Genomic DNA, 13,097 nt, shown 5'->3' on the forward strand with positions numbered 1-13,097 from the left:
TATATCTACTCCTATCAGAAATTGTGCGTGCTACTCTCTGTTTACTATCTAGCCTTCACACACACACACACACACATTCCAACCAGGCACAAAAACACGAACACAGTTACGGCCCTTTGCCTCTGTACCTCTATTAGAATGTTCAATAACACAACATAAACATATTATTCTTCATCCATTCTACAGATCACTCCCGCTCAACATGGAAGTTCTATTTCTGTTAACACACAGAGTCTAACTGCACAAAATTACATACATGTTACTTTGTCATGCAGTCTACAATTCACGTGCACACACGTATAACACTTTAAGCTTTGTTCCGTGAGAGCCCGTCTCTCACTACACACGAAGTCATTGTCTCAAGCAATACTTCTGTCAATATTCATTTCTGTTACACACAGATGATAAAAACCACGACGCTCGACGTCTCGTGGTTGTTCACTTGGGAAACGTATCTCCGTACAGCTATCACGCTGGTTAATTTCTCCCAGTCGTACTCACATATTCAGTGGCACGCACTGCTCCACCCCACCCACACAAACTGTCTTCGTGTGGTGGAATGGGGACGGGGTTCCCGTTTTACAGCGCTTCACGCTGTCTCCCCTCCTGCGCTCCCCACAGCTCACGGCTCGGGCGTAAGGGCAGAACCTCCCGTCTCGTTCCCACTTCCGCGACCGCTCTCGGCCCGGGATGCTAAAATACACAAGTTTAAACTACCATAAGTCTCCATACTTGAATAAACTTTTCTGACATTCTTTATCACTACCGTCCACTAACTTATGCGGTTACAGTATATACACCCGCTTACTCATAAGCGACTTCATTTCCGAAAAACATGTAAACATTCCCTTTTCAACAATGGCTGACAACAGCGCACGCTTTTCAGCCAATTCACACATGACTCTCCCGGTCATTTCTCAAGTCAATATTTCCGAGCAAAATAATATCTCCGAGCAAAATATCAATTCAATAAATACCTGTAAACACAGCAGTTGAATCCAACGATTCAATACCGCGGCACGAGTCTAACCGACCTCCCAGCGCCCGGTGAGAAACTTTACTCAGTAAGAGACCCGTCTTCTCTTGTCGATGGTCTGCAAAGCTCTGCTGTCTAATCTATCTACAAACGTGACCTCAGTCAATACTCTTCTCTGATTGGTCACATCTCACACGTGACATCACTGCACTGTACGGACAATATTTCACCGCACAGTGCCTACTCAAAGTTCGTGGCCCATGAAATGTTGTACACCTGCGTCATATAACTCCAATATACATTATGTACAAATCCGTTTGTCACAGTCTTAGGTATGACCCGGCCGGGGTTCGAACCCACGACCTCCCGATCACGGGGCGGACGCCTTACCACTAGGCCAACCGTGCCGGTCAAATAGGTTGATGGGACTTAAAAAAAAACAATGAACACATAGTGTGGTTTACAGGCGGCTACAGTGCACGACTTGTGAACCCAGACAACCTGAAGACAGCAGGAGCTGTGGAGATTTACCTGCCCGCCACCAAGCAATGGGTCACTGTGGTCAGCGGGGCACTCAACCCACTGGCCGCCAAGGCAGTTTGCAGCACTCTCCGATACCTGTGAGTCTTTCCTTTAGTTTTACCTGGGGCGAGTTCTTCTTTGTTCACTCATTTTTTTGCACGAGTGTGTTAGTGTGTGTGTGTGTATGACTCGTTCCTTTCGGTCATTGCAGTGGCACTAGCCCTGTGGTGTATTCTACAGCGACCGGAAGCAACACGTCACTGGCCTGCATAGATTGTACAGGAGGGCAGAGCTTAACCCTTACTCCTATCCACTCTGATGTCGGTATCGCATGTAATTAAATTGTGTGTGTGTCATTGCAGGGACACTAGCCCAGTCGTTGCGATATAACCTTCGTGGTTGAAAACGACGTTAAACACCAAATAAAGAAATAAAGAAAGAACTAGCCCAGTGATGTACCCCACAGCGGCATGGAGCAATACCTCACTAGTCAGCATGGGTTGTACAACAGGGCAAAGCCACGTAGCTCAGTGTACATACAATAATATCGGTATCGAATGTCATTAAATCTCCTTTGTGTCGGTGCAGGGACACTAGCCACAGCGGCAGGGTTTGCATTGCAGGACAGAGCCTTGTTGCACACCTAACCAGCGAGTTTGTACCTATTAACGTACATCCCAAACCCGCCATGGTGACAGTATCGTATTTAATTAAAGTCCCTTTATGTTGTTGCAGGGACACTAGTCCAGTGGTGTACTCCACAACGGCAGGGAGCAACACCTCACTAGCCAGCATGGCTTGTACTGCAGGACAGAGCCACGTCGCTCAATGCACACTGCCCAAACCCGCCATGGTGACAGTATCGTATTTAATTAAAGTCCATTTCTGTTTCAGGGACACTAGCCCAGTGGTGTACTCCACAACAGCAAGGAGCAATACCTCACTAGCCAGCATGGACTTTACAGGAGGACAAAACCTAACCCTTACTCCAACCCACTCTGATATCGGTAGCGCATGTAATTAAATTGTGTGTGTGTCATTGCAGGGACACTAGCCCAGTGGTGTACCCCACAACGTCAGGGAGCAACATCTCGCTGGCCAGCACAGAGTTGACAAATGCCTCGTCCCTCAGTGCACCTTAGACGATCTCGTACTTCTGTTTTAACACTACTTAATGCAATGGTGTCGGTAGGGTATGTACTCGATGTTTCTTTGTGTCGTTGCAGGGACACTAGCCCGGTGGTGTACTCCACAACGGCTGGGAGCAACACGTCACTGGCCAGCATGACTTGTACTGCAGGCCAGAGTCACGTCGCTCAATGCACCCTGCCCAAACCCGCCGTCTCCACCAAGGCTCACGCTGGCGTGAAATGCTTCGGTAACTGATTTAATTTCTCTTACTTGTTAAAATATTACACCAATTCGGAGTCTGAGCAGCTCTCGTGAAAATATCCTTCGCACTTGCTCTTTGCTATGCTTCTTTTTTACTCTACGTACTGTGATTGGACGATCTTGTGGCTCTGTTTTCACAACTATTTATCTGTGTACTGTTTTTTGTAGTTAGTTTGTCTTTCTTTCTTTATTTGGTGTTTAACGTCGTTTTCAACCGTTCAAGGTTATATCGCGACGGGGAAAGGGGGGAGATGGGATAGAGCCACTTGTTAATTGTTTCTTGTTCACAAAAACACTAATACAAAAAATTGCTCCAGGGGCTTGCAACGTAGTACAATATATGACCTTACTGGGAGAATGCAAGTTTCCACTACAAAGGACTTAACATTTCTTACATACTGCTTGACTAAAATCTTTACAAACATTGACTATATTCTATACAAGAAACACTTAACAAGGGTAAAAGGAGAAACAGAATCCGTTAGTCGCCTCTTACGACATGCTGGGGAGCATCGGGTAAATTCTTCCCCCCTAACCCGCGGGGGGGGGGGGGGGGGGGGGGGGGAGTTAGTTTGTCGAACACAGAGCTCCGCAGAACAAGGTAGCATTATCCGTCGTCACGGCAACGCCTCACTCTACAAATGCGATCTTGTGATCTTGTGATTCCGTTTTCACAATCATTAATCTATAAATACTGTTGTATTTAATTAATATGTGGGAGCCAGAGCACCGCAGAGCAAGACAGCATCCGGGTGATGGATGCTGGTACGCTCAACAAGGACTGTATGTACAGCATCAGACCTCACGGCAACGCCTCACTCTACAAACTGTGGGAAGACAATTTCGTGCTCCTGTTTTCACAAAATCTAATCTGAGTTCTATTTTCTGTAATCAGGATGGGCAAGCCAGAGCACCACAGAGCAAGGCAGCATCAAGGTACTAGACGCTAGCACGCTGAACAAGGACTGCCTGGGCAGAATCCGACACTATGGCAACGACACTCTCTTTCTTTCTTTCTTTCTTTGGTGTTTAACGTCGTTTTCAACCAAACGACACTCTCTGTGCAAACTGCGTCTTGTGTTTTGTACAGTTACTTATCTGTGTGCTGTTTTCTGTACTCGGGATGTGGGAGCCAGCGCACCACAGAGCAAGGCAGCATCAGGGTGATGGATGCTAGCACACTGAACAAGGACTGTATGTACAGCATCAGACCTCACGGCAATGCCTCACTCTTCAAACTGTGGTTAGACAATTCGTGCTTCAGTGTTCACACAAATTAATCTGAGTTCTATTTTTTTTTTACTCAGGATGTAGAACACCGAGCATCCCAAAGCAAGGCAGTATTACGGTGACGGATGATGGTACGCTGAACAAGGACTGCCTGTTCACAATCCGACCCTATGGCAACGCCACGCTCTGTGCAAACTGTACCTCGTGTTTTTTTACAGTTGCTAATATGTGTGCTGTTTTATGTATTCAGGGTGTGGGACCAAGAGTACTGCAGAGCAAGGCAGCATCAGGGTGATGGATGCTGGTACGCTGAACAAGGATTGTATGTACAGCATCAGACCTAACGGCAACGCCTCCCTCTACAAACTGTGGGTAGATGACCTGGTACTTCTCAGCGGTGATTTCATTGATGTGAGTTTGGTTTAAACAGTATTGTAATCAGATACATAACAGGGCTCCCCGGGACCCCCACTTTCAATTTTTAGAGGGTCCATGGACCCCTACTGCAGAATTGTAGAGAGTTCCAAGGGTCGAGAAGTCCCGGTGTACTTTTAAAACATTGCGGTCACGCATAGTGTGATGTGTACAATAGCTGACGATTGCAGTCTGAAAAAGTATAAACGGTACGCACGGTTCATGAAATTGAGTGCGTCCCATGACCCGCTATTTTAAAGTTTTGTGCGTCCTGGGACCCCCTTCATACATTTCTAGTACGTGTTTTTGGCTTCTAGTGCGTATAGGACGCAAGGACGCTCACTTTGTGGAGCCCTGCATGGAGTGTATGATGTAATGAAGGAGAACAACAAGATGAACTTATGAACGTAAATGTGAGTTTGCGTCTGACGCTTTGGTAGTTTATCGTGGGTGTGTGTAGATTGGACCGACATCGCTGTTGCCACTTCTACCGCATTGGAATTCAGCAAGATGGGAGAAGAGGTGTAGGGCTTAGGTTGACACGATTCAAAACTTGGTTATAGATAGAATGTGTCTGGAAAATGGCCCTGAACGAAAGCAAATAAGCTCACACCAGCGCCACACAACCCCCCCCCCTCCCCCCCCCCCCAACCCCGCTTTCCTCCGCCCTCACCCCACCCCCACCCAACACAAACGTACTCGAAGGGCCCGAGACACTTAGTGCAGCACTATACTCACTTTCCACTAGGCTAAGACTCTTTTTACGTTTAGACAAGTTTTGTTTGAAGGTCTTCTAATATAGCAATTCTGGTTATGTTGAACTTTAGTGTTGTAAATTCAGGGACGTTTTTCTACTGCAACCTAAGCCTCTGATTATGCAAAACTGACTTTTGTAAGCATACAAAGTCATTTAGGTTACCATTCAATTTACGGAATAAATTGTTCGGATGCGTTTGATTTAAATGGAGTTTAGAATTTGTTTGTTTGTTTGTTTGTTTGCTTAACGCACAGCCGACCACGAAGGGCCATATCAGGGCGGTGCTGCTTTGACATATAACGTGCGCCACACACAAGACAGAATTCGCAGCACAGGCTTCATGTCTCACCCAGTCACATTATTCTGACACCGGACCAACCAGTCCTAGCACTAACCCCATAATGCCAGCCGCCAGGCGGAGCAGCCACTAGATTGCCAATTTTAAAGCCTTAGGTATGACCCGGCCGGAGTTCGAACCCACGACCTCCCGATCACGGGGCGGACGCCTTACCACTAGGCCAACCGTGCCGGTTTGGGGTTTGGAAGAAAAATGTCGGCGCAACCAGGAAGGGAGACAACTATGTCGATCTTACACGTGCGATGTATGCAAAGGGAGGCAACCATGGCAGCTAGTTTCCTCGATCAAATGACCAAATCAATTAATTATGTTTAATTTTGAGACTCAATCCGTCAATTAACTTCACACGAATTCTTCTTTGCTTTGAATTGAGTGAGTGTAGCAAAACTAAGTCAACAATGACACCAGGTTGGGAGCTAAGCATTTACAACGCTAAAGTTCAACAATACCGCAATAGACGAATGAAAAAAAAAAGCTCTGTCGGGTTTGCATGTGTTGTAAAAGAGTAAGGCCAAACAAAAATATATATGGTTTAGGGTAACCCGACCGACCCTATTTTTCCCCGCCGACCCTAACACTTTTTTTTTCATTTCTAAAAAAAAAAAAAAAAAAAAAAAAAACTGACACATTTTGCAAACCATACCAAGACTAAATTTTTTTTTTTTTAAAGCCGACCTACAGACCCTATTTTGGGGGGGTCATGTTACCCTAAACCAACATATATTTTTGTTTGGGCCTAAATACCCTTGCTTTAACTCGCAGATTCACATTGGAGGGGCCAATCACTAGCGAGGGGCGTGTCGAAAACACGTGGACAGAAGCACGTGTGCATGTATGTGTCAGAGAAAAAGCAAGGGTATTCACTCTTTCATAACCGATAGAAACCCGATTGAGTTATTTTTGAAAGTCTTGTCAGCAGTCGAGAGGGAGCGGGGGGGGGGGGGGGGTAGGGGGGGCGGTAGCTGATGATGATAATTAGTTTTAACGTCCTCTTAGAACCAATTGGCCTATCTTGGGACAGGTAGAGTTGATATGCTTTATGGGGGACAGGACACTGGACAGACATGCAAACAGAGAACACATATGATCGTGTTATAGATCTGGAAGTCTGTTGTTGCGATATTTCAAAATGGGGATGGAAGTAAAGATTTTGTTGGGGTTGTTGCCATAGTGTACGCGAAATATAGTTGGAGTGGAGCGGTTTTGTAGGCTTATTTGCTTTTTATTTTATGTAAAATATTTTTCAGTCTTTTGGATAATGCCAAAATAATGTAATAAATAACTGGCTGAATAAGTAAATAAATACGTAACTAGAAACATAAAAAAGAAATTATTAGCCAAATAAGAATATTTAAATATAACTTGCTAAAAGGGCGGTAGCTCAGTTGGTAGAGCACTGGACTTGTGATCGAGAGGTCGCAGGTTCGAATACGGGCCGGGACGGACACGGGTCAACTTTATGTGCAGACCCAGAGACGGAAGCCATGTCCCACCCCCGTGTCACCACAATGGCACGCAAAAGACCTTGGTCATTCTGCCATAAGTGCAGATGGCTGATACCACCTAAACACGCATATACTTCTGTATATCGTCAAAAGCCGTGAGACGTAAACCTCGATTTATCATATAACCCATATCTTGTCCTTAAGAGGCGAAATATTTAGCCTGTAGGACAGTAAGCATTCTCTCTTTCTTTATGCAGGTGAGAGAGACCCCAGACCACGACCCCGAAGGTCTCGCTGCGGGGCCGACCACCAAGGGGCCTTTCGTGTTGTTCAAAAACGATGCATACGTGCGGGTCAAGTCTTCCAACAGCACAGGTCACCGCGCCATGCTACACTGGTCACGTGAGTTTGTGTGGGATGCAGTGCAGATGAGAGTACGCTTGTTCATTACAATGCTTGTTATTCTCTCAGGTGCCAGGAGACTGGTTCCGAATAACTCCCACGTACTCTTTATGTGTTAAGCTTCAGTCACACACGCGATTCAATCGTTGAGATTCAATCTTTCTTTCTTTATTTGGTGTTTTACGTCGTTTTCAACCACGAAGGTTATATCGCGACGGGGGAAGGGGGGAGATGGGATAGAGCCACTTGTCAATTGTTTCTTGTTCACAAAAGCACTAATCAAAAAATTGCTCCAGGGGCTTGCAACGTAGTACAATATATTACCTTACTGGGAGAATGCAAGTTTCCAGTACAAAGGATTTAACATTGGTTGTCTTCAAACTAGGTGTTTTAAAAGAAGGGTTCTTCTGCAGTGTACTGCAAACACGATTTGGAAGAGAAAATCAAAAAAGAAATCAGCTGTTCCATGACGTTTCGACATAAGCAACACATACAAAACATACATTTCTACACTCACTATTTAAGTATCATGACAATTTCCATCTGTGCAGCCGTCACGGCGGAGACGGTGACGTCACTGATATTCACTATAGAAGTATCATAACAATTTTGCATCTGTGCAGCCGTCACGGCGGAGACAGTGACGTCACTGACACTCACTATAAATATCATGACAATTTCCATCTGTGCAGCCGTCACGGCGGAGACGGTGACGTCACCGACACTCACGATATATAAGTTTCATGACAATTTCCATCTGTGCAGCCGTCACGGTGGAGACGGTGACGTCACTGACTTGTACGGATGACGACATGAAGATTCGCGTCAACTTGACGGAGCTGAGATGGCTGTACAGTGACACAGACCCGGCCTACATTTCCCTTGTCAATGAAGGCTGTACCGGCAGCGCTATCGGGGACGAATGGGTTATAGACAACCCGCATTCTCAGTGCTACACTCAGCGTCAGGTATTTTGGTCTTTTGATGTATTGTCGAACATAGAAGAAGAAGGTCTTTTGATTTTACAGAAAAAAGTTGTCATTCAATCGTTTTTATATACCGAGCAACAAAAGAAACGCGAAAAAATTCTGCAATGTTTGATTGACAAAATCTCTAATTATAGAGTTAGAAGTATCAAAACACAAAATGTTGATGAAGGCATGTTGTTGTGTGATTATTTTGATGCTGCGACTGTTTCAACACACGGGACAAGCAGGTTTAACGTTAACGAAGTTTTGGAGGTCTCGCTCAGTCAGTCTTCATCGCGCTCTCTGGCCACTGATCGGACACTGGTGGCTTCCAATGATGTTCCGGGTATTGTCAGTGGCTGTATTGAATCGATCTCGAAGACGTTGTGGCAGCAAATTGCGATCTTGTCTTATTGGGGTAATGCGAAAAATCCACCGCGTTGCATAACTGCAGTGCTTCCAATGTCAACAGAACATTGGTGAAGGTGATAGACTGTTGACATATGCACGTTTAAAGCACATGCCAGTGCTTCTGGATCATCCCCAGCTTTAAATCGACCTGGCATTTTGGTGGTGTCAATTTTGGCATCCTGGTTGTTTCAAAAGTGAGACTGGCAGCAAGCGTACCATGGTCTCTTATGGTTGCTAATGCATTAGTGAACACATCTCACACATCAGATTTCTCCTGCTCCACTTGCACGTGCTGCGAGCGCACATTATGTGTTTAACGTTAAACCTGCTTGTCCCGTGTGTCAAAACAGTCACAGCATCAAAATAATCACACAAAAGCAAGGTCAAACATGCCTTCAAACTTTTGTGGTTTAATAATTCTAACTATAATTGTTGGAGATTTTTTCAATCAATCAAACAGTGACGAATTTGTTCGCGTTTCTTTTGTTGCTCGGTATTTTTTTATTTTTTTTATTGATTTTGTGTCCTCTCTTATCATTGGGGATTCCCGATGCGAGTTAAAAATAGAACATTGTGTAATCTCTATATACCCAGTTTGGCTTTGCATTTGAAATGATATGACACAAAACACGAGGGTAACCTTAAAATCGCATTTAGAAGCTTTTTTGTTTGTTTGTTTGTTTGTTTGTTTGTTTGCTTAACGCCCAGCCGACCACGAAGGGCCATATCAGGGCGGTGCTGCTTTGACACACAAGACAGAAGTCGCAGCACAGGCTTCATGTCTCACCCAGTCACATTATTCTGACACCGGACCAACCAGTCCTAGCACTAACCCCATAATGCCAGACGCCAGGCGGAGCAGCCACTAGATTGCCAATTTTAAAGTCTTAGGTATGAACCCACGACCTCCCGATCACGGGGCGGACGCCTTACCACTAGGCCAACTGTGCCGGTGCATTTAGAAGCGCTTACTTCCCTTTGTTTATCAGACTTTCATTATTTGGTGTTTTACGTCGTTTTCAACCACGAAGGTTATATCGCGACTGAGGGAGATGGGATAGAGCCACTTGTTTCTTGTTCACAAAAGCACTGATCAAACAATTGCTCCAGGGGCTTGCAACGTAATACAATATATTACCTTACGTTTATCAGACCTGTCGTGGCCTTCGTCTGTTTGCAGATCGATGAAAGGTTCGTACACTACAGGAACGCCTTGATCTACAAGGAACTGGGCAATGGCCCTATAGTACGAGAGCACCGTTGGAGGGTGGACTTGGTCTGCAACTTCAACCGTCAGATGCAGGTATGTTCTAAGCTCTTCTTAAGCCTATTTTAATCGCCCTCTCTTTTGCAAGACATTCTTGAAACCTGATCGGTGCTTAACTTTGTTTCAAGAGTATAATTATACAGAACATGTAGCTTGGTGGTTGGGGAATAGCTCAGCTTTTAAACCACTAATTGTCGCTAATGACGTTGGTTCGATCCCAACCTACGGCAAGGGATTTATATCCCAAAGCCAACTTTGTGCAGACTCTCCCCGGTGTCCGAACACGCGCGTGTGCACGCATGCGCACGACAAACTTTCTTTCTTTCTTTATTTGGTGTTTAAAGTCGTTTTCAACCACGAAGGTTATATCGCGACGGGGCGCACGACAAAGAAACCAAGTTCACAGCGAAAGTCTCAGGGCTTTCTTTCTTTCTTTGGTGTTTAACGTCGTTTTCAATCACGAAGGATATATCGCGACGGGGAAAGGGGGGAGATGGGATAGAGCCACTTGTTAATTGTTTCTTGTTCACAAAAGCACTAATCAAAAAATTGCTCCAGGGGCTTGCAACGTAGTACAATGTATTACCTTACTGTGAGAATGCAAGTTTCCAGTACAAAGGACTTAACATTTCTGACATACTGCTTGACTAAAACTTTACAAACATTGACTATATTCTATACAAGAAACACGAACAGAAGGGTAAGAGGAGAAACAGAATCCGTTAGTCGCCTCTTACGACATGCTGGGGAGCATCGGGTAAATTCTTCCCCCTAACCCGCGGGGGGATCTCAGGACTTGGAAATATGAATTTAAGCATGCAGAGGGAAAACATGGGTAGCGCCGTAATGTATGACAGCTCGCTTTCCCCAGTAATAGAAAGCAACCCGAATTTCTTTGAGATTGATCTCACAGGACTATAGAAACAAGAAATTCCTCCGAGGTAGGAAAAACACCCCCGTCCTTACCATTCTCACTGCCACCAACTGAGAAGGTTATTTCCCTTTGACCATTAATATGTCCCTCAAGTCCTTGTAGAATCTTATTCCACCAATAACTTCCTAACCGGGTGTTTGACTGGTCCCAATTTTTGTAAGGACCGTCTCAGGAATGTATAGAACCTGTTCACCAAGTTTGGTGACGATCGGTCCGTTCATTCTTGAGATCTATATGCGAACACAAACACACAAACAAACAAACAATCACATCGACCGAAACCTATACACAGCCCTATACCGGGGGTGTAAATAGTTATCCTAACATAACACGACTCTTGACGTGTGTACCAGGTGGGCCTGAACTATGCCCTGACGGACGTGCACAACTACGAGATGAACCTCAAGTCGGACTACAGTGCTCAGATACACATCTACAATGACTCCTCCCTCAACACAGAGCTACAGGTCAACCAGGTAAATAATACATACAGACGGTTCCGATTAGGTCCCTTCCTCCCGTCCTCCCCCCCCCCTCTCCATTTTGCACACACACACACACACACACACACACACACACACACACACACAAAGACACACTCGCTCTCTCTCTCTCTATTTCACACACACACACACACACACACACACACACACCCACACATACTCTCACTCAGGAATAAATAAGGGAAGAAAACACATTTCTTGAAGCACACGTACGCAAACATGCAATCCGTCTCTGCAGCTGGCACCAACCCGCTTGGTTAATTTCACATGCACACCAGCCCTTGTTATCGTATTGCTGACAGGGGAGAAGTTGTTCTTGTCATTAAAAATAAATGTGTCCATTGCAGATGAAGGCTCAGCTGGGAGACGACCTGTACGTGAACATCCGCCTGAGCGGACACTGGAACGTCACCATGCATCTCAGAGATTGTGTGGCCAGACCGCAGCCCGGTTCTGACGTGTCTTACACCCTTATTGACGATGGGTGAGGCTGTGTGTGTGTGTGTGTGTGTGTGTGTGTGTGTGTGTGTGTGTTGGTGTGTGTGAGTGTGTGTGTGTGTCTGTTTTTCAGTTGTCTGTCTTTGTTGTGTTTGTCTGCGTGTGTGTGTGCGCGTGCGCACACGTGTATAAAATATGTTTGCGTGTGCGCATGTGCGTTTGAACACGCGTGCACAAGCATATCTGCGCAAACGCTGTTTGTGTACATTTTATGTTAATTGGATTTTTTTTTCTTTTTTTTTTCTTGCAGATGTGCTGTTGACTCTCAAACGTTCATCGTGTACAACACACACAACTCCACGCTGTTCCATTTCAAGGCTTTCGAGTTCTACTCCGGTTTTAGCACAGTCTATATCGATTGTGACGTTATTTATTGTACTCCCCTCGACAACTCTCCGAGCTGCATCACCAGTTGCAAATGAGTGGCCGGTGTAGATTTTGTTATGACGTCAGAAAAATGACGTCATCTGTGCCAGAAAAGCTTAAAACAGTATTTTGATGCAATGTCATGAATTGACACATTCCCCTTTTTTCTTGCATGAAGTCTGGTCCCTCAGAAAGAAAAACAAAACAGAAGCAAATTTGTTTTATAAGTCAAAATGGGGAATACAAAATGTTGCAATCTAAAATTAAAATAGTCTTGAAAATGTGTGAAATGTCCCTGCCGATTGTGTTTGCTTTGCCTGTTTGGAAACAGCACGCTCAGTCATTAAAGCGCACCACTTCATTGCATACAACCAGTAACGCTCTCGCAGACACACACCCACACACACACCCACACACACACACACACTTTTCAAGTGTAAAAGAATGTGTAAGCAGTTAATGCAAACGTGTTTTTTTTCTTTTTTATATTTAGTCAAGTTTTGACTAAATATTTTAACATCGAGGGGGAATCGAAACGAGGGTCGTGGTGTATGTGCGTGTGTGCGTGTGTGCGTGTGTGTGTGTAGAGCGATTCATACTAAACTACTGGACCGATCTTTATGAAATTTGACATGAGAGTTCCTGGGTATGAAA

The 13,097-nt window shown here is 45.0% G+C and overlaps 1 protein-coding gene across 1 annotated transcript; it reads left to right on the plus strand.

The window, feature by feature from the left end:
- Positions 1–1,442: 1,442 nt before the first annotated feature.
- LOC138954625 (scavenger receptor cysteine-rich domain-containing protein DMBT1-like) lies at positions 1,443–12,733 on the plus strand (the record flags this gene model as incomplete). Its single annotated transcript, XM_070326424.1, has 9 exons — positions 1,443–1,596; positions 2,725–2,876; positions 4,371–4,531; positions 7,352–7,496; positions 8,262–8,464; positions 10,056–10,178; positions 11,430–11,552; positions 11,927–12,063; positions 12,328–12,733. Coding segments are annotated over 9 exons (1,370 nt in total), but the record flags the coding sequence as incomplete, so codon positions are not given.
- Between the last annotated feature and the right edge of the window lie 364 nt (positions 12,734–13,097).

Source organism: Littorina saxatilis, unplaced genomic scaffold, assembly GCF_037325665.1.
Source record: "Littorina saxatilis isolate snail1 unplaced genomic scaffold, US_GU_Lsax_2.0 scaffold_1307, whole genome shotgun sequence".
NCBI classification, from domain to species: domain Eukaryota; kingdom Metazoa; phylum Mollusca; class Gastropoda; order Littorinimorpha; family Littorinidae; genus Littorina; species Littorina saxatilis.